We start from the raw sequence: 27,763 nt of genomic DNA, 5'->3' as shown, positions 1-27,763 counted from the left end.
AAGACCATAAGAAGAGGGAAGCAGCAGAAATACACTTCTACTTGTAGCCGCCTGCATCTATGAGTTGACAGAAGGATGAGCTCCCAACTACGAAGTCTAAAGTCCTCTTGAAAGGGTAAGGCCCAAGAATGTCAGGGGTGGGCTTGCATAGGAACCCAGATGGAGTTACAGGGCGAGCACCTAGGTCAATCCCCTGCCACTGACTATAGGAAACAGATGACAGATTCCACTTTTTCTTAAAAATCCCTAAAGAAGTCTCATAATCCCAAATGAATAGAATTGGGCATCATAGAGAGATTCACAATTTGCTAGTTGCTGTTTTTCATGCTCCTGCTTTCCCAATTCTTTCCTTTAAAGCCTCTTCTTTTAGAAATTTTTTCTTTTAAAGTCCTGTTGGTTTCTGATTCTTATGATCATTGTACTGTGGCAATAGTAATAAAAGTACTTTCTAATCAATTGCTAGAACATTTCCCCCAATTCTGCTTTTTGAACTCAATGTTGCATCTCAAGACTGGGTTCAGAGCTTGTTGAAGTTAAAAGCTTTGACTTTTTATATACCCAGGAAAATATTGTTATGCCATTCAATGATGTTCAGAAAGCTGGTATTCACAGATTCTATTCACTGTTTCTTCCTACTTGTTTCTTTCAGTTTAGTATTTATAGAAAGGAGTACCAAGGGTGGAATTCTCAGAGAAGATTTTTTATGTTGTCATGTTAATTGTTAATACCCAAGATGGGAATGGTGAGGGTACCTTCTCAGGTCTACCACAATGTCTACAACAAGTCCAATTTATTTTCCTCCTTCTACCTTATATATATATATATATATATATATATATATATATATATTTTTTTTTTTTTTTTTTTTTTTTTTTGCTGAGCCAATTGGGGTTAAGTGATAGCTAGAAAGTATTAAGTTATTAAGTGTCTGGAGCCAGATTTGAACTCAGGCCCTCCTGACTTCAGGACTGGTGCTCTATCCACTGTGCAACCTAGCTGCCCTTTATTCATATTTTTAACTAGAACTCTCCTGTCCTTCTCCCTCTCTTTCATGACAACTTTGTCTAGCCTTGATAAGTTCTGAGGATTCTTATCTCAACTTCCATCCAGAGGAAGGTTAGCTATATCTTCCCTTTTGGGTTCTAGGGGTATCTCTGCAGGGGTTGGGGTATCTTTATTGTTAGAGGTTCAAGACCTTATTCTCCCCTAATCTATTCTCCCCAATATCAATCACCAGTGATTAGTATCCCAATATCATTTAGCCCATTGACATTAATTGAATTTTACATGAGGATATTTACTGAGAAAATATAGCAATAAGAGAAGTAAAAACATTTCCCTTCCCAATACCTGAAGACACTCTCTATACCACTTACGTCCCTAGGAAGAGTAGGCTCAATCTTAAAGCAGTTTTTACTAAGCATTTGCCCCACCAGGTTCACTTCTAAATTTGTCATAGTCAATTAACCGAGGGACTCCCTAGTTTGTAGTAACTAGTATCTTATATTTGGGGATCCACTCAGTGTTGAGCTGTACTAGAAAAACAGACTTGGCTGGTCCCAAAATCTAGCATGGATTTTGTCTCTCATGTGGTTTGCCATTTTGACCTTTTAAAGCTCATGTTGGCGCCAGAGCCAATGGAGCCATGGAGCTGTTTCCAATAATCCTTTATCTAAAAGAACAAATTCAGAGAGAAAAAGAATGGAGACTTTGATGAGTTTTCAACTTTTGTCTTTCCTAATTACTTAGTTTTCTCCCTGCCAATTTGATATGCCAAACACAAATTCTCATTCACTTATAAATAGCATACTTTGTAAGAGCTTGTTTAGAATAGCTTGCCTGCCAATGTTACAGGAGGGACTTAGACAAATAATGTTATTATTTCAAGGGACTATTCTAGATTTGATGAATTTTCATGACGGGGGAGGGGCGGGAGAGGAGGTATAATCTTTTTTATAGTGTTGATAGTTTTGATAGTGTTGCTATAGTCTTTGTTACTATTTTATTTAAAATGTTTTCATTATAACAAGAATAGGTAACATTCATATTATATCTACTATGTGATAACCATTTTCACAAAGACTATTTCATTTAATCTATATCACTGCCCTGAGAAGTAGGTGCTATGATTATCAGCATTTTACAGATGAGGAACCTGAGGCAACAAAGGTTAAGGGACTTGCTCAGAGTCACACAGCTAGCAAGTATCTGAGGTCATGTTTGAACTCAGGTCTTTCTGATTCCAGGCCTAGCCTTCTATCTACTGCACTATCTATCTATCCCCATTGATGTTCATTAGGAATATTGTTCAGTAGTTTTCTTTCTCTGACTTGTCTCTTTCTAGCTTAGGTATCATGAACATATTTGTATCATAGAAGAAATTTTGTAGGATTCTTTTTTTTAACTTTTGTAAAATTGGAATTCATTGTTCTTCGAATTTTTGACAGATTTGCAATTGTAAATCCATCTTGTCCTTTTATTTTAAATTTTGGAGTTCATTCATGCCTTTTTCATCCCTCCCCCCAATTGTGTTATTTAAATTCCTGATTAATTGTCCTATTAATATGAGAATTTTGTATTTTTGTGGATGTTCATCCATTTCACTTATATTTTCAATTTTTCTAATTTTATTTATTCTTAATTTTTTGTGATTATTCTTTTTTCATTCCTGATATTAACAATTTAGTTTTCATCTCCTGTTTAATGAGACTAATGGCTTATCTAATTTACTTATTTTAAAAAAAGCTTTTGATTTTATTTATTAACTCTGGCTTTATTTTGCTTTTGTTAATCTCTTCTTTGATATAATTTATATTTTGATATTTAGTTTTAAGTTATTGATTTTCTAAGAGTTTTTAATTCTACACTCAAATTAATTAGCTTTTCTTTCTTTTTTTTGTAAATGGAAATATTTAGAAACATAAAATTTTGTCTAAGAATTTCTTTGGTTGCTTTCCAATTCTTTTTGTATATTGTCTCATTGTTGTAATTTTCTTTGATGATATCCTCTATTGTTTCTATAATTTGTTCTTTAACCATTTCTTTAGATTTATTTGCTTGTTTATTTTATTGAGATTGGGTTTTCCCATCTTGATTAGGCAAAAAATACAATGACTATTTATAGTCTCAGTCTTGATACTGATCATCTTGGAAGCTTTAATCTACTTTGTTTTTCTAGTCCAGACCTGTTCACTTCTCTTTGGACAGTCTGGTGGTCCTTTGTTTCTAAAGGAAGGAAGTAATCATTTATTATATACCTACTATGTGATAAGCTCTGGGCTAAGTGCTTTACAGATATTATCTCACCATATAGGTGCCAGACCCAATGTATAGATACTTAGTAAGGCTTAGTTCTACTGCAACTTTCAACTCAGTAGATCTACCAATTTCAAATTCCTCAGCAGCAGGAACTATAGGTATATATCCCTGTGCCTGGTTAAGATTTAATCCCCAGTGAATTTTTCTTTCTTCAAGATCCTAGTATAATTTTTGTTATATTGCAGTCAATGAAGAATGTATTTAATATGTCTGCTTTTCTTCATTCATTTGAAAGATTTGTATGCCCTAGGATATAGAAAATCTTTGAAAAGTTCCCATGCAAAACTGAGAAACCTATATATTCTTTTCTGTTACAATTCAATTAGCACTGGAAATATATTATATCTATCTTTTCTAAAATTCTATTCTGGGCATTTTTAAGTATTTAAGTGCTATGCCATTTGGTATATGTGTATGTGTATGTACTATGTGCTATAATGCGGTAAGCCCTGGAGATACAAATACAAAAAAGAAAAAAAAAAAATCCCTGCTCTCAAGAAGTTTACAATCTAGTTCTACCCTTTTGTGTCAGAATAACTCAGCTGCATATTCTAGGCAGACCCTGGTCTGAGCCCCCATCTCCCTGCCTTTGCTAAGTAGCTTTAATACTTAGCTTCTTTGGTTGTCCCAAGTCCCTGGATTAAAAGGCTTCCAGGAACGCCCAGCTGGAGGAGGAGGCAGTTTATGTGGCTTCAACTTTACAAAATGCATGGATTTCTTTATCATTTCCAAGTATATATTCCTAAATTTAAAATATATATGTATGTTTTTTTAGATTCTTGCTAGAGTGGTTGTGAGAGAGCTGAGTCTGATCTGCTTTTACTCTCTTCACTATCTTGAAAAAAGTTTTTTGATTAAGTACCTGTCTCCTTAAAATTGTTAATCTTCAACCAAACCCTGTTAAAATAAATGTGTTCTTCAAATGCAAACATGTTACCAAGAAAGTAATCCATTAGTACCCATTAACACATTAGTGAGAAGTAGTTTATGAGTAGAGATGGAGACTTTATGAGAAGGATATCTACGACAAGGAAGTTTTATTGGAATGGGATCAGGAAAAGTCAAGGGCACAGATTCTATTTGCAAGAGGAATGGTTCAGATAGAGAGCTGAAGTGGGGAGGGATTGGAGAGTGATATCTTGAATTTTTTATTATAACACTACTACTACTACTAATTATAGCTAAGATGTATGTAGAGTGCTTTAAGTTATATTATGTATGTAAAATGTATAGTGCATACACACACATGGTCTGCTCTCAATGCGTTACATATGTAACATGTATATGTTTATATATACACATGTGTTACATGAATGGGTATAGAAAACTTCATCTGATCCTCATAGCAATCTTATGAAATGATACTAGAATCATTCTCATTTAAAGCATGAGAAAACTGAACAGGTAAATAGCATTTAAATGATTTCTCCAATGTAACAAGCTTGCAAAGGTGGGATCTGAATTCGTCTTCCTGACTCTTTAACCCCGAACCTGTTCTTCAAAACTGCTTCACAAACAACGTGAAAGCCAGAGAATAACTAGTAATGATTACTAACATTTCTATAGTGCTTACTATATGCAAGGCTCGGTGCTAAGAACTTTGCAATTATTACTTCATTTAATTCTTTCAACAACCCTGATTGCTTTTATCGCTCCCATGTTATAGATGAGGAAACTGAGGCAGACAGAAAGATTAAGTGACTGACAAAACTACTGTTTAAAACTGAATTTGAACTTCCTATCTCCAGGAAGTAAAGGATAAATCTCTATTTCAGCCTCCTATGGCCATAAAAGTTTTTGTTTTAGATAAATAGTTACAAAAATGTCATTCCTAAAATACTGTGATTTTATGACTAGAAGTTTATGTTCCTTGATTACACAATACCACAGACTTCAGGAGAAAGGGTATGAATCTTCTTGATTCCTATGGTATTGTTTTGTTTTCTTCCCAAATGGGAAGGATTTGACGTATTCCATCCATTTGGGAAAAGTGGTCAGGCTGATTTGGGGAGCTCCATCTGAGTACTTCTCTAGGAATGTGACATCAATTCTTTCAGGGCCGTTTGAGGAAATAGATTCCTGATGTGTTCCAAAGGTCTCATGGTCTCACAGCCCACAAAGAGATATCTGTGCACAAATAAAATCAAGGAGGGTCTGGGTAAGAAGTGGACGGAGACCAGGCAGAGATCCTGTCTCCAGCCTCTTTCTCTTCTTGCTCCCCACTTCCAAACCAGGAACTGCTCTCTAGACCCAGCTAATTTTTTGGCAAAGTTAAGTCTCCTGGAAATTCTTGGATAAAGGCTCATGCTGAAACTAACGTCTCATTCTCCACCCATCCAGCTGGGTCCTGTTCTAGGGGTTGGGCCAACAAATTTCCCTCTCCTGAATGTGATTCTCAGTAATTTCCTCATTTACAAAATAGAAATGGTAACCCCTTCCTGGCCATCTTTACAAGGCTAGTAAATGTGAAGCTCGGAGGGGCCTTAGAACTGTGAAGTTCCTGGTATTTAGGAACTATAGTAATAATAGTGAAACAATTTGGGGAGAAGAGTCTTAGAGGCAACAGATGGGGTCTTGACATAGGCCTGAGGCTGGATAATTTGGAGCAACAGTTGTCAATAGTATGATAGAAATCACTGCCTTTTCCCCCCCAGTTACGTGTTAAATAACATTTTGGAAGGGGGGTTATATATGTGCTTTTTAAAAAAATATATTTTCTTACAAATTATGTTGGAAGAGAAAAATCAGAACCAAAGGGAAAACCATGAGGGGGAAAAAAAAGAAAAAAGTGAGTATAGCGTGTGTTGATGTACATTGAATCTCCATAGTTCTCTCTCTGGATTCGGATGGTGGTTTCCATCCAAAATTTATTGGGATTGCCTTGGATTACTGAACCTCTGAGAAGAAACATGTTGGTTATAGTTAATCATCGCATAATCTTGCTGTTGCTATATACAATGTATTCCTGCTTCTGCTTGTTGTGCTCAACATCAGTTCATGTAAATCTTTCCAGACCTTTTAAAAATCAGCCTGTTCATCATTTTTTATAGAATAATTTTCCATTACTTTCATATACCATAACTTATTCAGCCATTCTCCAATTAATGAGCATCCATTCAATTTCCAATTCTTTGCCACCACAAAAAGAGCTGCTATATACATTTTTGTATGTGTTTCATTTTCCCCCTTTTATGATGTCTTTGGGATACAGACCCAGTACTGACCCTGCTGGATCAAAGGGTATGCACAATTCGATAGCCCTTTGGGCATAGTACCAGCTTGCTCTCCAAAATGGATGGATCATTTCACAATTCCACCAGTAATGCATCAGTGTCCCAGTTTTCCTACATCTCCAACACTTACCATTATGTTTTATTGTCATTTTAGCCAATCTGAGAGGTGTGAGATAATCCCTCACAGTTGTTTTCATTTGCATTTCCCTAATCAATAATCACTGCCTTTTTTTAAGGGATGAGGCCAAAGCAAGCACCAAAGCTTTATTGTAGAGCTCAGCAAGCCAGCTGTTTCTTGATATTACTGTTTACCTTCAGTCCCAATTTGGACATACTTTTCACTACCTAGCAGCACTCCCAGCTGTCTTTCCTCTGACCTATACAATCATAGGATTTTAGACCTATAAGCCACCTTTTAGAGACTTAGAGGAAACGACCAGTGAGTACCACCCCTTCATTTTTATAGACACAGAAACGGAGAGGATATCATTTAGATATTCAAAGAAACAAAATACTTTACCAATAACTCCACTGACTCACTGATGAATGCCGGAAAGATTTATTTTACATTTTTACAAGAATGGGTACCTGGGGGGGGGGGGGCGGGGTAGACACACCTCTGAAAATCCAAAGGCCGCATTTCATTTCCTCCCCTGATTCCTCAGTAATTGGATGCTATGGGACATGAATCTCCACCCCTCATTACATGGCCAGTCCCTGCTCCAGAGGAGTGTACATTCTAGAATGGGGACGGTAACAGAGGAGGGCTGGGGCAAAGAACAAGATTCTTTCCACATCTCGGGCTACCCGATCACAAATGTCAGCTCCTGCCCCCATCAAGCTTTCATTCTTTGGAAGATAACCTCCACCCTTGATTATTCCTTGATATCTTTGGGGGTTTCCATCTTCTAATTTAGGTTTCATTTCTCTCCCAGAGGTCCTCACACTTTTTAAACAGGGGGCCAGTTCTCTGTCCCTCAGACTGTTGGAGGGCCGGACTATAGTAAAAACAAAAACTGTGTTTTGTGGGCCTTTAAATAAAGACACTGCATAGCCCTGGGTTGGGGGATAACCGTCCTCAGCTGCCGCATGTGGCCCGCGGGCCGCAGTTTGAGGACCCCTGCCGGGCCTCGGGGTCACCGCATTGGAAGGCCTCGAGCCGGGTCTCCTGATTCTCACGCAGGAGTGTTTTTAAAAAACACGTTGCGGAAACGCCACTTCCCCAGTGTTTTTCATGGACCAGAAAATCTATTTATAAATTAATGCGCTGTGCTCTCTACGGTTCGCTAATAGTTCACCTTTCCCAGCTTCAGTGCCGCGTCGTGCTTGGCACAGGCAGGGAGCTTCCAAGGTACATCTCGTTCTTTGGGGACGAGGACACTCCCGCGAGACCCGCGTGCGCCCTCTTGCCCTTAGGGGACCAGCAGGGTGGATCCCTTTTCCCAGAGGCGCTTTTGCCCGCTGTGCTCCGGACAGCGCGCCCCTGAGGTTCGGAGGAATAACAGCACTCCTGGAACCGCTGGGGGGGGCCCCACCTGTCTGGGAGGGGTTCTCAGCCCAGCCTCTCCCGGCTTCAGACCCGCTGAAGAGCCGAGGATGCGGAGGCCGATAGAGGTCTGGGACTTCTGGCCAGTCTCTCTGCTTTCGCACCTACACTGGGAGAGCTTCCACAGCAGAGACTCGGAGGCACGAGCGGCGGAAGCCGGGGAGAGGGGGCGTGTATGAGGGTCCAAGAATGCCCATCGTGGAATCAACGAATTTCAGTTTCTCAGTCTTTCCCCATTTCTCATATTCCAGGGTCTCCATATTCCTGCCCCCGCCCCGCCCCCGCGCCAGAATGACTCGGGAGTTGTGAGGCGCCCCCTCCTGCCGGGTTTATGCAGTGCCCGTGCGCTGCCCGGGGCCGCGGGAGGGGAGTCCGAGCCTGGGTCAGGGACGGGGCTCCAGCTGGCGGAAGGCGAGGGCGGCTGCCTCGCATTAGTGGCACGCTCGCTCTTGGGCGTGGGGGCCCGACTGCCCCTTGCAGACAGCCAAGCCTGAAAGGAGACGTTCTCCAAGAGGCCGAGAGCCGGACGCGGGGGCTTCCCAGAGCCCCAAACGCGCCCGGGCCGCAGAGATGACGCCGCCGCCCGGGAGGGCCGGAAAGCCCGGAAAGGCCCCTCGTTTCCCGCCTCCGGAGCCTACCTCGGCACAGAACGGCCAATCACGCGGCCGCACGGGGTCTCCTTCGCTCCCAAGCAGGGGCCGGACCGTGTCAGGAGGCACGTGGCTCACCTTGGCGAGGCCCTGCGGAGAGCGGGTCTGGTCCGGGAGCCGCGGCTGTGCAGGCAGGGGCGCGGCCCAGGGGCGCGCGGGTCCGGGACCGAAATACCGCCCTTGGGAGCGATAAAAGAACCCCAATGTACTGGGGGGCCTGTGGGCCTTCGGGGCCCCGCGCTCCAAAGCCCTCGTGTTACAGAGAGGGAAGCGGAGGCGGCTGCTTATCCTGGTCGCCAAAGGCAAGGATGCCGCCGGGGTCCTCGCACTGCGCCCGCGGGCCAGATGCGCTGCTGAGGACCCCCTCCCCAGGGCTGGGGAGCTTCTCTCTTTAAAGGCCCACAGAACAAAGCTTTTGTGTATTCTGTAGTCCGGCCTCCCACAGTCCGAGGGACAGTGAACTGGCCCCTATTTAAAAACTCCGAGGACCCCTGCGTACACATATTTGTATATATATATATATATATGTAGTTATGTGTTTATATATAATGTGTGTATGTATATATATAGTGTGTGTATATATGTGTATATGTATGGGACAGCTACAGGGGTCAGTGCCAGGCCCGAAGTCAGTTTAGCTTCATCTTCCTGAGGTCAAATCCAGCCCAATTCAGATGATGAAATTGAAACTATTTCCACTCATATGAAAGAGTGTTCCAACTCGTTATTGATCAGAGAAATGCAAATTAAGACAACTCTGAGATGCCACTACACACCTGTCAGATTGGCTAAGATGACAGGAAAAAATAATGATGATTGTTGGAGGGGATGCAGGAAAACTGGGACTGATGCATTGTTGGTGGAGTTGTGAACGAATCCAACCATTCTGGAGAGCAATCTGGAGTTATGCCCAAAAAGTTATCAAACTGTGCATACCCTTTGATCCAGCAGTGTTACTATTGGGCTTATATCCCAAGGAGATACTAAAGAAGGGAAAGGGACCTGTATGCAAAATGTTTGTGGCGGCCCTGTTTGTAGTGGCCAGAAACTGGAAACTGAGTGGATGTCCATCAGTTGGAGAATGGCTGAATAAATTGTGGTATATGAATGTTATGGAATATTATTGTTCTGTAAGAAATGACCAGCAAGATGAATACAGAGAAGCTTGGAGAGACTTACACGAACTGATGCTGAGTGAAATGAGCAGGACCAGGAGATCATTATATACGTCAACAACGATACTGTATGAAGATGTAATCTGATGGAAGTGGATTTCTTTGACAAAGAGACCTAATTCAGTTTCAATTGATCAATGATGGAGAGAAGTAGCTACACCCAAAGAAAAAACACTGGGAAATGAATGTAAACTGTTTACATTTTTGTTTTTCTTCCCGGGTTATTTTTACTTTCTGAATCCAATTCTCCCTGTGCAACAAGAAAACTGTTGGATCTGCACACATACATTGTATCTAGGATATACTAGGACATATTCAACATATATAGGACTGCTTGCCATCTAGGGGAGGGGGTGGAGGGTGGGAGGGAAAAATCGGAACAGAAGTGAGTGCAAGGGATAATGTAAAAAAAATTAAAAATTACCCTAGCATGGTTTCTGTCAATAAAAAGTTACTATAATAAAATAAAATAAAAAAATCCAGCCCAAGACGCTTACTGGCTGTCACCTTGGCAAGTCACTTCTCCCTCTTTGTCTCCATTACTCAGTGAATAAGTAAAATGATCTGGAGAAGGGAATGGCAAGCCGCTCAGGTGACTTTGCCAGAAAGATCCCAAATGGGTCTCTGAAGAATGGGATGCCACTGAAAAAAGACTGAACAACACAAATATAACCATATATATGGTGTAGACCAAACAGCACAAATAGAAACGTGTATGTGGCGTAGACAACGACACAAATATAAACGTGTATGTGGTATACCTATGTGTAGATACGTGTGATACATCTATATGTATATCTATGCTTCAGTGGCAAGTCCCAGAATTCTTGGGCAGCATCTCATTTCCTAAAATGTAAAACGAGGCAGTTGGATACAATGCATCTGTAGGGAGTGAGATTTACATGCACACACACCACACACACATACCATTTTGTTCAACCTCCACATTCTATAGAAGAGGAAATGAGATCCAGAGAGAATGTTTTGACTTGACATTTGAGATAGATTTTATTTGTGTGTGTGTGTATTTAAACTTTTATATATACTCACATAGACATATATATAGAGAGATAGAGATGGAATTTAAATCCAGGTCTTTTGACTAAATTTAACTTGCTTCCTACCATATTAAGCTGGTCTGAAGACCTTAGTGGGGTATGGGGGAGGGCTAGCTTAGAAAAATAGTTTAAAACAGGACAACTGACCAATCCACTAACTCAGAAAGAAAATGAATTTTGGAGTTTTCCTTCCCTACCCTCTTTCCCCCATCCCGAAGTGGAATAAAGAGGAATAAATAAACAAATATTTATTTTGGAAGAAATATTTAGTGAGTACCTGCTGTGCTCTTTCAAATTATTCGTGGAATTATAGATCTAGGATTGGAGAAACTTTAGAGGTTACCAATTCTATTTTCCCTGTGACTCTGGGAAATCATTTAATCTTCTGTAAAATGAGAGGGTTGGGCAAAAATTACCAATATCCTCCCACTTTCATTCTGTGATTCTAGAAATTTAGGGTCTGGATCATTTCATCCAACCCCCTTATCTCACAGGTGAGGAAATGAGATTCACAGAGAATGTTGAAACTTGCCCTTGATTTATCTTGGCAAAGCCAGCCAGAGAGAGAACCTTGTGCTTGCCCTCAAGGAGTTCAGAGTTTAGTACAGGAAATCGAACAAGATGGGACAGTGAGCCTTAGCTCCCCCCCCACCTCCCCCCCCCCTGCCCCCTTTTACTGCAGTCTTTTCTACCTAATGGTTGGGTCACCCTTACTTCCTCAAAAGATTTTCTGTTAAAGCTGTACCTTGAGGGAGGAAAAGGAGGCATTTTAGGAAACTCCCCTGCATCCGTCAGTAAGGGCTCAGGAGCCAATAGGAAATACTCTGCCAAGCTGTGGCCCATGAGGGTGCCCTGAGAGGTTTGCAGATAGACTCCCAAGGCCTCCTCCCTTTGGCCAGAGATAAAGGCTTTCCAGCCATTGGTCTGGGGAGGTATTCTATTTTAAGAATTGGTTGCCTGTCATTTCTCAGAGCAGGTAAGTTCATTCTGCTGAGAAAATAGAAAGTGCTCTGTGATACAGGTAGGGGATATGAAATTGTGTGGGGGGTTCTGAGACCTTGCTGGGCCAGCTTTCTGAGCCCTAAATTAGGCAGGGTGGCATTTCTTGCCATAAATTCTTCATTTGCATGCTCCTCAACTCATCCCCATCTTAGGGGTTTCAGTGTTACAAAGGGAGTTCTCAGCATCTTCTAAAATACCTGAGGGCATGTTGCTAACCAAGCAAGGCTGAGGGACTTTGGGCTGGAGAGGGTAAGAAAATGAGGATCTGCCACCTTAAGACTCAGTCTGGGTGTCTCTGTGTTGATTATAGACCAAAGGATTTTCATAAACCATTTTTCCTCCCGCTTTCCCTTCCTTTTCCCTTCCTCCCCTTTCTCCTGGTTTCTGCCCCGCTCACTCAATCACATGCATACAAAGGAATTCTCCATTTGGCCGGGCGTCTGAAGGAGACCGAGCCCCAGCTCCCGCTAACAGGATGATGGACAATGAAGTGTTTGCGAATTTTCTTTTCTACGGCACTATGCTAGTCATAAAGATGTACTTGTTGGCAGTTATCACCGGGCAAGTGAGGCTTCGGAAGAAAGTAAGTTTTCAGTCCCTCTGAAGCCTTCACCCTTCCCCTTTCTGGTTTTGTTCTGTTATCCCTGTAAATATTTAGAGGAGATAAACAAAACCCAGCATATATTTACACGCTGGTGGAGACTTAGAAACGAGTTAGATGTTAAATTTTTAAAAAATTATTTGCTTGGGGTTCTCTTTTTCTCTACTCTTCCCCCCAGCTCCCATTCCCCAGTCTGTGTCATTGGAGCCTGATTATTTTATCTTTTGCATCGTAAAGAACATTTTTCTCATTTGACATGACATACAGGTAAGAGTTCTCTGGAAGGTTATGTGTATGTTAATCTCTTGGTATTTGGGAAAAAATCAGATTTCTTTTAAGCCAGCAGTTCCGGAATAGTGTAACTCTAAGTGCCCTGGAACCGTGTATCTTTCATTTAAGAAACTATGTTTTGGGAATGGAGTAAACTTGACTAAGCCAGGGACATAGGGATCATTAAGTGGAAATTCCCCGAGCCCCAGGCTGATTATTCTCCAGGGCCATCAGAGTCTTCTGAGCCAAAATTTTAACTGGAAACAATCAAGAGGATTCAAGTTCTGGCAAAGATTATATAGAAGTATTTTCACCCTACATGTTTAGTCCTTTAATAATCGGGTGAAAATACAGAGGAAATGAAACCAAAAAAATAACGAAAAATAAAAACTGTTCAAGATGGTAATGCATTTTTAACTGGATAGTGATCAAATAAGTGTATGAACCAGCAGGAGGGGCCTGTTTTATATTATTTAAAATAGTTGGAGAATGCCTGCTACAGAGAATTGTAGCCTCGAGTGTTCACCTGGAGTTTTTACTCAATTCCAATTTTTCTTTATGATATACTTTTCTAATTAATCATCCTTCCTGTTTCTATCCTCTGCCATTTTGAACATTGGATTTAGTGGCAAAAGAGTGGGGTTTAAATCCCAATGAATTTTGCCACATATGAGCTATGTAACTTCAGACAAATCATTTAACTTCTCAGTTTCTTCATTTGTAAAACGGGAATGATAATACCTGTACCATATACTTTATCAGCTGAGATAACCAATGTAAAATATGCTTTTTTAATTAATTCAGCAAACATTTGTTAAGCACCTAAAGTACCATATAAATATTCGTTATTATGGTTCTTTCCTACATCATAGGATGGTGGTTACATGTCAGAAATAAGTAAATTTTCAAAATAGAGCCTAAAGCTAGTTCATAAGCTGAGAGAGGGAAGGAAGAAAAGCTATCCATCGAGCATTATTGAAAGATTAAAGAAAACATGATTGCCTGAAACAGAAATGTGTGAGATCATTGACTTATTTCTGGGAGAGACTTTAGAGCTCATCTAATCCAGAGACTCATTTTTAATATGAGGAAGCTGAGACCCAGAGAAATTAATCATCTGCCCAAAGACACATAGTATTTCTAGAAATCTGGAATGCATGTAAGCCCAATGGCTTGTCACTGACTACAGCTCTAATGACATGTGAATGAGGAAGAAGAGTATCCATGCTTACACAAGGGATTCTTATGTTGAAACCAGTAATCATTGCCCCTGCTCAAGAATGATTATTGGGAAGGAGAATTCTTCTCATTAGGCTGACCTTGCTGCTTCTTGCTGCTGACCTTGTTTCGCAATTTAATTCTTTGCATTTCAAAACCATGCACAGAGTATATTTGGTCACCCTCCTAAAGGTAGTGGAATTCTTGCTGGAATGGGATAAAAGGAAGTAGGAGATTTTTCTAGGAATAGCATAAATACAGAAATAAGCACATTGCTTCTGGCTGGTGTCTTTGGCCTCCCCAAATCTACCCACATGAGAAAGAAGGACTTGGACCCTGAGACTCTGGTTTCATATTTTAACAAACTTTGTGCCCTCAAGCAAGTCCTTTAACACCTTTGGGCCTAGTTTCCTCCTCTGATTAATGAAGGGGTTAGAATGAATGAACTGTAAGGTACTTTTAAGCTCTAAATCTTTGCTACTATAAACTTAATTTATAATCTCTTGTAAGTGATGTACCACTCATTTATCTGGGTCTTATTTGTTGGTTTACTAACCAACTGAGATGAAACTCTCAGCCATCTATTCCTTTGTCCCCCTGTCTTTTGAGAGGGCAGTATAGAGAAGTCGGGTGAGAAATGAAGAGATAACTGCCCTGATACTCTTCTTAAGTGGAGGTTTCTGTGATCAGACATCCCTAGGCTTGCCTTGTATTTCATGCAGTAGTAATTCTCCTTGAATATCTTCTAGGCTTTTGCCAATCCAGAAGATGCTTTGAAGCATGGAGGCCTCCAGTACTGTCGGATGGACCTAGATGTGGAACGGTGCCGCAGGCAAGTGACTTGCTTTCTGTCCCTTTGTGTTCCTCGTTCAGTCTCTCACTTAGGGCAGAGAAAGTGGAGTTGATGGAAACAGGTAGAGAAGGGCTAACTATGGTGGTACACATTAGGACAGCTTGGGACAGGAGACAAAACCCTTCTGTGCCTTAAACAAATGCATGGACATGTCACCTCAGACAAGAAACATGAGTAGTTGGCAGTAGTTACAAAGCTCTCTTTACTATAGTTCTTTCCTCATTTGATTATTTCATTCATCACAAGCCTATCCCCCATGCCTGGAATGTTTTTCTTTGCTGCTCCTCCTCTTTCTCAGTCTCCCCTCCACCCCCTCATCTTCCTCCTCTCCCTCTTCTCCCATAGACTTGAGGTGGCTTGAGCTAGATCTTTGACTCCAAGGCCATTCTTCCCACCAGTGCCACTCTGTGATCTTGAAATGCTGGAGCCCAAAGGGGAATTATGAGTCCTTGGCAGCTTCTCCATGGCTTAGCAAGTTATTACAGAGTATGGAACAAACAGAGACATTTGTATTTCAGTGTTTTGGAAAATTTATAGCCCAAGGAAAAAAATCTCATCAACCTGCAGAGACTAGAGTAGTTAAATATTAGGCCAGGGCTGGTGGAGCTGTTACTCAACAGCTAGACCTTTCAGCCATGAAAGCATGAAACCATGTGTTTTGTTTTTTTAGAGCAGTAAATACACCATATAAGTGATCCCAAAGTCTGAAAAACTTGGACTCGACTTAGGCAAGCTGGGGAGAGGAAGTCAGAATACTCTCTACTACTACAATTGAACACTGCCTTTTTAGATGGGCTGAAAATGACTGCCTGGGAAATGGGGTGTATTGTCCACCCTATAATATACACTTTGACAAATGTTCCATAGAGCTGGCCCATTAGTATCTGTACCTTGGAAGGACATTGTGCATGGTAATGAGTTGGGCTCAGGAGCAAACAATAGGCTAGAAAGATAGATGTGCAACATTCCCAAGTTTCTCTCTGAAGCAAAGGTAAATTTTCTGATGCTGCTACTTATGTGTGAGTGAGTCACAGAGTAACCTCATATATGAAAAATGAAAATTGTAGGTCATTCTAAAGAGTGGTGGACTCCTCAACATGTGTCTGAGGAGCACTTGTGGGGCAGAAGCAGCATTAAGGATGATACCAGCAGTGAGATGGGGCCAGAAGGTAGGTAGGAAATACCCAGAGACCATCAGTCCAACTCCCTCACTTTACAGATGAGAAAACTGAGGTGAGAGAGGATCAGGAGACAATCCATAGTTTCCCTCAATTCCATTTATCAAATGAGTGAAAATGTGTAAAGCAAGCCCTGAAGTACTATATAGATGTGTGCTACTGTTATATTTATGTAATGTCAAAAACTTTTGAGAAAGGCTCCCAGCACAGTGCGTGGACCATCAGCAAGAACATTGTGGTATGGACTAGAAGGTGTGGATGAGTTAGAGCCTGTATTTTTGGAAGGAATATCTCCACCTCTCTCTATTACCAATCCATTGAAGGGCCTTCAAAGTAATATATTGTACTTTCATAGTCCAGTTCATTAAACATTGAAGGCACTGGGGCAGATGCTGAGTTAGTTACCTAAAATTCATTAGTGTATGGGATATTTTAAAAATATGACTTTTCATTTGTATTTCCTGTTGATTGGGATGTTATTGGAGCCCAGCTTCTCTTTTCTCTCTATCAGTAGTTCTCAAACTTTTTGTCTCCAAATCTTACACTCTTCAATTTTTGAGGACCTTTCTACCCACAATGAATTTTTGTTTATATAGGTTATATCTAGGGATATAACAGAGCTGATTTCATCTGGATGAGCCTATTGTCAAATTTTAGTGAGAATTTACTTCTTGGAAATTGGTAAATGCTACAAATCAGAGCTTGATTTATTGTTTTATTGTCTAGACTTAAGAAAGTGATGAAGAAAATGTTAATAAGCAGATTAAAATTGAAAATGTGTCTCAGTCCCCCTCCCCCAATGCTGGTGGTTAACATTTATCTTCTTAAGCATTCTTTTGTTTGTATCTATGGATGTTTTATTGGTTGTTTAGGTGTTTTTCAGTTGTGTCTGATGCTTTGTGACCCCAGTTGGGGTTTTCTTGATAAAGACACTGGAATGGTTTCTTTTTTCAGCTCATTTTACAAATGAGGAAACTGAGGCCAGTAGATTTAAGTATGACTTTCCTAGGGTCACAGAACTAATGTCTGGGTCTAGATTTGAATTCAGGAAGATGTCTTCCTGATTCAGAACTGCTACTCTATTTACTCTGGCTGCCCCATTGTTATTTACTGTATTAGACAGTAAAACATCCTAGTATTGTGATGAAAACAGAAGTGATGATGCAGAGTCTTGAGCATCCCCCATGGACCATGGGCCACATTTTGAGAATGCTTACTCGAAATGAATATGGCTTTACTGTGGTTTTACCAGCTACACAACTGGTTACCTTAAAATGAAAGTCCTGAACATTGTTGAGGCAGTGGGAGGAAAAGGCCTGCCTCCTGGATTGCCTGGACGTGACTACCAGCAGCTGCTCTCCCAGGGAGGACCCAGCCTGGGGCAAAGAGCCACTTCTCCAAGACAGCTATCACATTTCCAAACTGCTGTAATGACATAGTAAAATTCAGGCTGATGTCGCAACAGCTCAGCAAGAGGCAGGATATTGCAGTGCAGGGAGGCTACTGCGGGTGGGGAGCAAGTCTGGTCTGGAGTGAATTTGTTTTGGATCACTTTTGTCTTGAAGTGGTCATTATATGAATGACACCCTTCAGACTTACTTTTCTTGGGTGAATGGATTTTTCATTTTTTCTTCTATGAAATTCCCCTTCAAAGCTTTGTGTTTGCCTTGTGCTGCCTCCCCTCCATCCTGGAAGATGTCCTTAGAAGCATCTTTATAGGATCCTAGTTAGAGAGTGAAGAGGGGCCCATAGACGCCAGTTAGTCCAAGGCCCTTCTGAAAAGAGCTTATAGTAAGGCCTTTTGTTTCTACATGTATGTCTCCTGCTCCTTCTCCTCGTTCAACTGACCCTTCTCTTGGGACTGCAGTGACTTGTAATGTGACTAAGGGTGTCTGCAATCTGCTGCCCTTGAGAGCCACCCTTTCCCTTCAATGTAAATGTACGGGGCTCAAGACATTCTTGAGGTTCCATCTTAAGTCTGAGATGCTGTGATTTTTCTCAGGGAACCTTGGAGTGGCTGTGCTTTTCCCCTAACTGACTTAACCACTTGACATACCATGGGAGTGAGGCAGGATCTCTCTACTGGTTATTTAACTTACTTAATTTAGCAAACTAGGTGATATAGGGCAAAGAGCACTGTCCTTGCAGTCAGAATGTTTGAATCCAGTCTCTATTCTGTAGTAGCTGTGATAACTGGGAAAGTCATTAGCCACTTCCAGCCTTGGGGTCTCCCATTTGTAAAGTGGGGGACAATAATAATCGAGTCTACTTTACAGGATTGCTGTGAAGATCAAGTGAGATAATATCTATATATGCAAAGTGCTTTGCAAATCTTTAATTTTTAAATTTTTTGAGATTGGGTCTCCCTATTTTGTCTGAACTAGAGATATAGCAACCAAGTGTGGGATCATTGCCAGTACTCGTGGAAGTTTCGATCTATTTTGTTTCCAATCCAATTCACTTTTCCCCACCATAGTCAGCCTGGACCCCCTTGTTCCTGGGGGACTCCCCATATTGGTGTCATAATAAGAGCATTCAGTACTACTAAACTTGATCATTTCCCTGCCTTTCCCCCTTCCCAGGAGCAGGGATTATAGGAGCACATCACTATGCCTGCCTTTTCTAGAAAAGCCTTTTTAAAGCCTGCTAGAAATGTTACCTCTTATTTAACTTCTACTATAACTAAGGTTTTGGGTTAGGAGCTCACAGAGAGAGAAAGAGAGAGAGAGAGTGGAGGGAAGGCGATGGGGAGGTGTCCAGGCAAATTGCTTTGAAAAATCTAAAGAGCAAAAGATTGTTTTTATTTGGGGAACTCAGAGAGGGCTTCTTAGAAGAGAGCACTGGAGGGAAGGACATAATAGGCATGAGGGCAGGGGAATGGCATGAGCAAAGGCTTACAGATAGAATACGACTGGACGAGAGTGAGAGGAAGAGTAGTGCATTTTGGCAGGAATGGGAGACATGGAAGCAGTATCTTTGGCTAAGGCTGCCCAAGTAAAATGGAACCACGCTGTGAGAGGCTTTGAATTCATCCAACTGGTGCAGTGGATAAGGTGCTAGTCCTGGAGTCCAAAAGGCTTAAATTCAGATTCTCCCTCGACCACTTAGTAGTTGTGTGATCCTGAGTAAGACACTTAACCTCTTTCAGCTTGAGTCATTAACTGTAAAGTGGAGGTGATAAGAGCATCCATCTCCCGGAGGTAATGCTTATAAAATGTTTTACTGAAAGAATCTGTTATATGTCAGTGTCCAGAGTTCCATTTGTTGAGGAGCTTCTGAAGGTGCCCCGTGAAGGAATAGTGTGAGCATGGGGGTGGGGAGGGAGAGGGGAGAGTGTTGCCCAGAATCAGGTGGGTGAGAAGAGGAGAGGCTGGAGGCAGGAAGCCTAGAATGGGTCAGCAAGCACGGAGTAAGAGTTTGTTGTGACCTGGATACGTGCTAAGGCGTGGAGGAAGGCCCTGCCCTCAAAGAGTCCCATGTAGATGGGAGTGGAGACAACTCTACGTGGATGGAGCAAGTTGGGGAGACTGGGGAAGGCTTCGGGCTGCAGTGTGGAAGGAGAGGCCCTGGGAGCATTGTGGTCAGGAACAGCCACGGGCCGGGCTCGCTGGATCACGGTGGGCCTGGGAGACAAGGGTGAGGGATTGAGAAGGTAGGAAGGGGCCAGGCTGTGAAGCTTCAAAAGCCAGGAGAAGTCTATGTTTGGTTATGTAGGAGCTGTTGACATTTGGATGTGTAGGAGTGAGGAGGTCACTTTGGCAGCCCAACGGAGGGACAGCTTGGAGCGGCAAGGTGACCACCCAGAAGCTGTTGTAGCTGAGGATTCGTGTCAGAGTGGCGCCGTGGAAGCCAGCAATGGAGGGTGAGGAGTGAGGATGATGCTGCAGTTGTGGGACGGGGAAGATGGGGTGGACAGCTGCCCTAGGCAGTAAGAGGAGAATTTAGAAGAGGAGGAGAGAAAGAGAAAGCTCCCCTTGGGGCCACGTCCAACAGGCAGTGAGTAGTGTGGAGCTCAAGAAAAGGAGCTTGAAGGAGCTGTCAGGAAGAGAAGCAGAGAGGGCATTGCCACAAAAAGCCAGGAATAAAGACTGCCCAGAAGAGGGAGAGGGCCCCAGGAGCCGAAGGGCCCCCAAAGGTGAGCGCTGTGTAAGGCGCCGATTCAGGTGCTGAGACTGGAAGCCAGACGGCCAAGTTCAGAAGGAGAGGGAGTGGAAGGAGAGGTGCTGCTTGTTAGATGGCCTTCTCAAGGAGCTTGGGGATGAATCGGGCCAAGATGGCTAGTGGGAAGGGTTGGATCAAGGTAGAATTTTCTGAAGATGGGGAGACCAGGCGCCTGTCAATAAGCAGCATGGAAGCAGAAGACTAAATAGATAGGGATATAGAGGACTCACTGCTGGAGAGAATGGGGTGCAGTGGGAGCAGGGGTGCATGCAGGTGGGAAGATGAGGAGGAAGGGGAGCTAGTGCCCTGAGAATGGCCTCAGTTTGTGCCTTAAAAGTATGAGGCCTAAGGAGGCATAAAAGGGTTTGGATGAGCTGAATCAGTCACATGCAGAAAGGAACTGCTGTATTCTGGGGGGTGGGGGACAGTGTGTGTGTGTGTGTGTGTGTGTGTGTGTGTGTGTCTGTGTCTGTGTGTCTGTGTGTCTGTGTGTCTGTGTGTGTGTGGCGGGGAGGAGTATAGAGAAAAGAAAAAGGTTGCTGTGGACCTTATGCCTACTCAGTTTCCAGAGTTGTCGATAAGAATCTTGAGGATTGTAGCTGTTTACCCGAGACAGGAAGTAGTGGACCCGGTTTCCAATGAGACCCTGCGTGTGTGCCCAGCAAAGCTTCACACCTGGACAAACCTGAGAAGGAACAGCTGGACACCAGGACCCAGATGTCTCCTGTCAGCCACCAGCCCAGTGTCAGCAGCCGGAGGAGCCAGACTCCGGGGCAAGCTGTTTTGGTCAGCTAAGAATAATTCTCTGTATGATGTTGGCCACTGGGTTTGAGAGCTGGAGTGGACCTCTGAGGCCAATCCTCCCATTTCTTACAGAAAAGAAAAATGAAACAGAGAGAGGGCTTGGGAGGTTACTCGGGTACTCCGATGGTAGAACTAGAATTGAAGTCCTGGGCCTTTTTTCCACTAACTCAAACAATTATTGATGCCAGCACCACACCTAGTTGCTAGAAATCTCGAAGCATTTGCTACTGCTGATTTTATTTCCCTGTCACCTATTCAGGAGGCAATTAAATTGGCATCTTGCTAAGGCATTTTTATTGTTATTAATTATAATAGCAGTAGAAGAGTTACAAAGTTTTCTCTCCACAACTCTGTAAGGTAAGTACTGTTGGCATTATTATTCCCATTTTGTGAATGAAGAAAGAGGATGAAAGAGAGAAAGGGACTTTTGCTGAAGTTAAACCATTAGTTAGTGCTGGGATTATAGGACTATAAATTTAGGACTTTGAAGGCCTTCTAATTTAACTGTAACTCCTTTTATAGTTGAGGAAACAAGCCTAGGGAATTTAGTAGTTTGCCCAAGTGAGATCTTATGTATAATAGATATCAGTGGGATTTGTATCCAGGGCCTCCTGTAGTCTTTATATAAGTTGGGCAATTTAGGCACTGTGCTGCCTAGGGCAGATTTTTATAAATGGGAATCCTAAAATTAGGTTCTGAGTATGACCCACCTGATCAGATGTTGGGGAGGGTCCCTCCTCTTCTTCCTCTAAGATCTCTATCCCCACCAGCCTAAAGTCCTACAGTAGAGATGTATTCCTTGATGTTAAGGATCAGACCCCTTCAACTTTCTCTTTTTAAAATGCAAAGTGTCTCTCCTTGCAAGAGAGACATAAAGGTCAGGATTCCTGAGTGTGTATGGGAATCTTGGCTCTGTTAGCAGTGGACAGATTACAGGTTGGAGACAGGGCAATGAGTTACTATAGAGGGTCTCTCTAAAAGCCTCACAATTTTTTCTAGGGGCAGTTTGGGGGTTGAGAGGGAGAAGAGAATTGACTTAATGGTTGCACCAAGTCTTGAACAGGGCATTGGTTAGAGATCATGCTTGGGAAAATTGGGGAAAATGCTTTCTTCTTCTATGTAGATTGGAGGAGGATCATGGAAAGAGCTTCGTCTGAATTGAAAAGTAGTGAGAATAAAATAGTTTCAGCCTGATTGGCCCTTTGGTCTAGGGATTAGAAGGCTGAGTTAAACTAAATCATTGCAGGCACAATGTTCAGCAGTCACAGAGCATCTCTACCAGCAAACTAACTGCTTTTCTTTTTTTTTTTTTTTTTTTTTAATTTTTTATTTAATAGCCTTTTATTTACAGGATATATACATGGGTAACTTTACAGCATTAACAATTGCCAAACCTCTTGTTCCAATTTTTCACCTCTTACCCCCCCCACCCCCTCCCCTAAATGGCAGGATGACCAGTAGATGTTAAATATATTAAAATATAACTTAGATACACAATAAGTATACATGACCAAAACATTATTTTGCTGTACAAAAAGAATCAGACTCTGAATTATTGTACAATTAGCTTGTGAAGGAAATCAAAAATGCAGGTGTGCATAAATATAGGGATTGGGAATTCAATGTAATGGTTTTTAGTCATCTCCCAGAGTTCTTTTTCTGGGTATAGCTAAACTAACTGCTTTTCAAGACAGAATTAGATGCCAGATTTTGGGGGCACAAATTCTAGGAATAAAAATTGAAACAGATTAGTCCCCTTGTACAAAGGTAGAAAGTTCACTGAGCTTGGGTCGCTGAGCTGAGTTCTTCAGGCCTTTCCTGTCTCTCCCATTTCCCTGTAACAGTCTTTCAGGTTAGACAAGTATGAATCGACTCTTGCCAAAGAGTGGAATTCTCACTTTGATAATGGGGAAGTCACAGGGTTTTGTTGAAAGAATTAAAGTGACAAGGGCCCTGGAGCATTCTAACTGGATGAGATGGAATGGGTCTTGCCCTTATGGTCATGATGGTGGTGAGCCCAGAGAAGGTAGGGGCCCTAGAATGGGAGCAGGGAGGGTGTTGCACGGAGAAACCCACCTCTTTCATTGATTTGGGCAAGATACTTTCCCTTTCTGGGCCTCAGCTTCCTGATCTGTTTAAAAAAAAGAGATAGAGGCAGGAATTAGATTATCTCTATGGTCCCTTTCAGTTCAAAATATAAAATTCTGTGGAAGCAGATTCTGGAGCCTGTGGATTTGTATGTGCTGGGAGTGGGGTGGGGAATCAAGGGTTACAGAATTGGTGGGGAGGAGCATGTAAAGAACTTTGACTATTTTTGGAGTTTGCTGCACTTGCTTTATTGGGTACTTTTTGTGGATCTATGTTTCCTTGTAAATCCTTCCCTCTACTGATAGAGATCTCAGCCCAGGCATTTATCCCCTTGGAATTGTCTGAAACTTATCTTTGCTTTTCCCCATAAATCCTTCACTCTCAGGCACTTCCTCTTAGTACCTTAGGGGCTCAAATATACCAAACCAGCTGGCTGCCCATCTGCCATGTCTCATTCTTCCTCTGTGATCTGACCACTTCAACTTCTCCAAACATGTTTCTTGATTGTGTGCGAATACAGATTTGTGGGATTTCCAACCTGTGGGCTTAAACCACTCATTTAAATCACTAATTTATGACAATCTGAGATCTGTTTACCACCGAACTCCAGGAAGTCAAAGGTTAGCCAGTGCCTCATGGAAAATGTTAACCAGCTCCAATTAGATTGAAGCAAATTGGTTTTCCCTCATGTCACTAATTTATGTAAAGGTTTGAATGATTTTCCTCCTTTCTTCATCTTTATAATAAAAGGCATTTCTTTGAAAAGCAGATGCAGGGAGCCTACAAGTTACTTGGCGATTTTTTTTTGGTTATTTTTGGAGAAGTGATAATGGGGCTATGAAAGGGAGCCCAGGGTCCAGGTCTACCTCTGGCCATGTGAGCGCCTGCTCCAGACTGCTCCGGAGCACTTTCTCCCAGAGCAGTCGCCTGTGATCTGCTTAACTCTTGTTCCATTCTTAACTCTTACTTATCTTTCTGGAAGTCCAGGAACAAACCTGGCTTCTCATCTCTTCAGCCTTCCGCAGTCACTGCTTGCCTTTTTAGTACTCGAGGCATTTGGGATTTTAGATCACAGTGTCAGTACCAGTGGGCATGGATAGAGAGAGGTTCCTAACCTGGGAACTAGAGAAAGCCGGACTCCAGTCCCTGGCCCCCTGTATTTGCCGAGAACTCTGCAGACTATTCTTCTCTCTGGGGATGAGAGGCTCTGAACATTGTGCAAACTTGTGTTTTATTTAATGTAGGAAACTCCCATGGGAGAAGAAATCTTCCCCTTCGAAGAAAGATCATCTTTTGAGTCCCACAGCCATAGGCAGAACTTGAACCCAGGTTTCCCTGACTAAGGGCAGTTACATTCTTACTTTATATCATGCATATACACATTATAATAAAAAGTTATTCATTTTCCAATGTCACATGACTAATAGTGTAACAATGTCTGGAGAGCCCCTGATCAATTTAATAAGTTTCTTCCCTCTCGCAATCATCTGGAGAGTTAGGAAAGAAAGAAACTGCCTCTGGCCAAGCTTCTGGTCAGCATCCTCAGACTTCCTCACCTACCATCTCAATTCTAAGTTTATGAGTGAGTCAGGCATGTTGCCTAACTTTTTATGGCAGAAGTTTTTAACCCTGTCTGTGTCCTGGCCCCTCTGGAAATCCATGGATTTATCAGAAAAATACTTTTTTAAATGTACACAGTAAAATACATAGGGATACCAAGGAAACCAATTACATTAAAATGTGTGTGTGTGTGTGTGTGTGTGTGTGTGTGTGTGTAATTTACAGATTGCAGATTAAGAACCTCTTTTCTAAGATTTTTCCATGTTCCACATCCTAACTATGTTTACTCCTTTCCTATAATGCAACAAAGTCAACTCCAACCAACTGGGCTGTAATACATCACATCAATCAGGGACTCCTTTAGTCAATCCCCATTACGCAATCAATAGAAGAAATAAAGGCCATACCATTATGGTTCATGTGTCATTAAATAGAAGAGGGGCTCTAGTACCTCCACAGCCAGTCTCGGGCTAGGATCCCCTGGCTTGGTTGGCTTGTCTGTGGTTGATTGGGCTCCTTGGCTTTTCAAGGCCAGGGGCCCATGACCAGGCCAGTGACCTGTTGGGAAGTTAAGTTCTTGCCCATGGAACCTCTGATGCTTTCAAGTGAGGTGCTTGTTCTTTCTCTTTTTTTTTTGACTTTGTAGAATATAGTTTTTTGTCCTTCATCTTTGAAGAGGAACAATAATGTCAGGGGATGTCTTGACTTGTGTGTGAATTGGATTTAAGTGAGTCAGAATTGTCCAATGTTGTCATACACCCATTCTGCCAGAGTCTTCAGATCCTTTAGTAGACATCCCCCTAACTTATCAATGGGTTTGAAGACTGTGTGTGTGTGTGCGTGTGCGCACGCACTAGGAAAGGAGAAGGAAAGGATGATCAGGCTTCATGGAGAAATACTATTTCTGGTGACAGTCACTGGGATTTATAGAATAACATGATTTATCTGAGCTGTATGTAACACAACTGAAAGGGACATATCTTGGATAACTCTGTCTTCTCATTTTCTTGGAGCTTTTTCTAATCTTACCTGAAGTTGCTAATGCTGACTCATTGCCTGTAAAATAGTTTTCGTTACCTTGTATTTATTTTTGCATATGCATTTTTCTCAATATGTTGTCTACTCTAATAAAATGTGAGTTCCTCAAGGATAAGACCTATTTTATTCTGACTTTATGATTTCTAGCGTCTACCTCAGTAACTGGCACACAGTAGAGGCTTAATAAATGCTAATTCATTTAGTATCTGTATTCTTTTTTGTTCTCTATGGCATCTCTACCCCCATATATGTGTGTATGTAGACACATCTTATCAGGGTGTGAGAATGTTAATATTATCAGCTGTGAGAAGTAAAATGTTATTTATTAACTGTTAGCTAGCATTTTTGTAGACTTTTAAGAATTGTACAATGTCTTGCAGGTTTTATCTCATTTTTTCCTCTCACAACAACCCTGGGAAGCAGGGCCATTATTATCACTCTCATTTTACAGATAAGGAGACAGACCAGGTGAGATTCAGTGACTTGCCCCAGACTTACACAACTAGTAAGTGACTAAGACTGCATTTGAACTCAGGTCTTCCTGATTCCAGTTCTGTTCATTGTGCCATTTATCTGCCTATTGAATCAAAATCAAAATCTCCTGTTGGAGATATAGGCCACTCTTCCCCCGCAAGGTCATGGGGTTCTCAGGTAAGTCTTCTATAGTTCTCCATCCCATCATTTAACTTTTCATACTTTATTCCCCTAACTATATTGTAAACCCCTGGAGGGGAGGGCCCATATGTTTTATGTTTTTATGCAGAGGAGTGCAGTAAGAGGGATTTGAGTGGATACATTTGGTTTTCATGTGGAGGCATCCTCTTTCAGCAGCTGAGCTTTGATCTGCCACTGACAAATTCTTCTCTTTCTTTTCCAGAGCCCACTGCAATGACCTGGAGAACATCTTGCCATTTCTGTTCTTGGGATCCATCTATTCCTTCCTGGATCCAGATCCCTTCATAGCCTGGCTGCACTTTTTCATTTTCTTTGTGGGGAGGATAATTCACACCATTGCCTACCTGATGAAACTGAGAGCTCCCATCCGCTCGGTGGCCTACACCATAGCTCAGTTGCCCTGTATTTCCATGGCTCTGCAGATTCTTTGGGAGGTCATAGACACCTGGTAACCAGCAGTCAGCTATAGTGCCATCTTCCCAAGAAGGGAAGACAAAGGATGCAGATTTTTCAGGGTTCCATCCCATCCTCCACATTCGTTTTCTTCCTCTCCCTTTGCTTCCCAGCATCACTAAACTAAGTGCCTGACATGTAGATATTCTTTAATTCCATGGTGACTAGAAAAGTTGCTGATCACACCTGTGATGTGGATGGGACAGGTCAGATCCGAAAATCCTCCCAAGTTTGTTCCAAAAAAACATAATATTAAATTTGTCCAGTATATACCTTTTTCTTGCTCTCATCTTTTGCATTCTCTTGATCTTTTCTTCCTGCTTTCTCTCTTTCCCTTCCTCCTTCCTTCCCCGCTCCCCTCTCTCTCATTTGAATCCTTTTGAGTTTTAAGACTCTGGAATGAGAAATGTCTCTTTTTGTTGTTTATTTTTATAGCTGAAATTTCAGTGAGACCAGAGCCATAGAAACAATCCATTTGGATTATCTTCAATATAGAATTACAGTATTTGGTAGACTCTATACTATATCTTCTATTGCATTTTTCCCTATAAGGGACTTCAAAGTAGGGAAGGGATTGCCCTCTCTAGCAGTAACAAACAGGACTGTTAAATAGATATAGGTTTAGAGGTGAGTAATGAAATCCAGCCTTCTGAAAGAGGAAAGGGGGACAGAGCTATAACCAACAGGTATAAATTGGGTAAAATCATAAAATAAGGCAAATAAAAGCTGACCTCTTGGTTTGCCATTGTTTCTGTGATTTAGAGACTTAACACTGGGAATCCCAACGTCCCACCACCTGCTGGAAGTTCATCCCCAAGAAGCACACTTTCTTCTTGTTTTATAAGGTCTTTATTATCATTAAATTGAATTTTTGATATTGTC

At 41.9% G+C, this 27,763-nt stretch overlaps 1 protein-coding gene across 3 annotated transcripts; it reads left to right on the top strand.

Moving 5' to 3' along the window:
• PTGES (prostaglandin E synthase) lies at positions 1-27,763 on the top strand. Of its 3 annotated transcripts, none has more exons than XM_003757399.4 (4): positions 1-115; positions 12,400-12,565; positions 14,821-14,903; positions 26,631-27,763. In XM_003757399.4, exons 2-4 carry the CDS (start codon positions 12,458-12,460, stop codon positions 26,878-26,880), a joined length of 441 nt encoding a protein of 146 aa, XP_003757447.1. In that variant the 5' UTR covers positions 1-115; positions 12,400-12,457; the 3' UTR covers positions 26,881-27,763. The 3 variants fall into 3 exon arrangements, with proteins under 3 accessions (XP_003757447.1, XP_031810664.1, XP_031810665.1); XM_031954804.1 differs by lacking the exon at positions 1-115 and adding an exon at positions 11,716-11,956; XM_031954805.1 differs by lacking the exon at positions 1-115 and adding an exon at positions 11,979-12,001.

Source organism: Sarcophilus harrisii, chromosome 2 (genome assembly GCF_902635505.1).
Source record: "Sarcophilus harrisii chromosome 2, mSarHar1.11, whole genome shotgun sequence".
NCBI lineage: Eukaryota > Metazoa > Chordata > Mammalia > Dasyuromorphia > Dasyuridae > Sarcophilus > Sarcophilus harrisii.
Note: the sequence above shows the minus strand (reverse complement) of the source record. Positions and strands in the feature narration are given on the sequence as shown.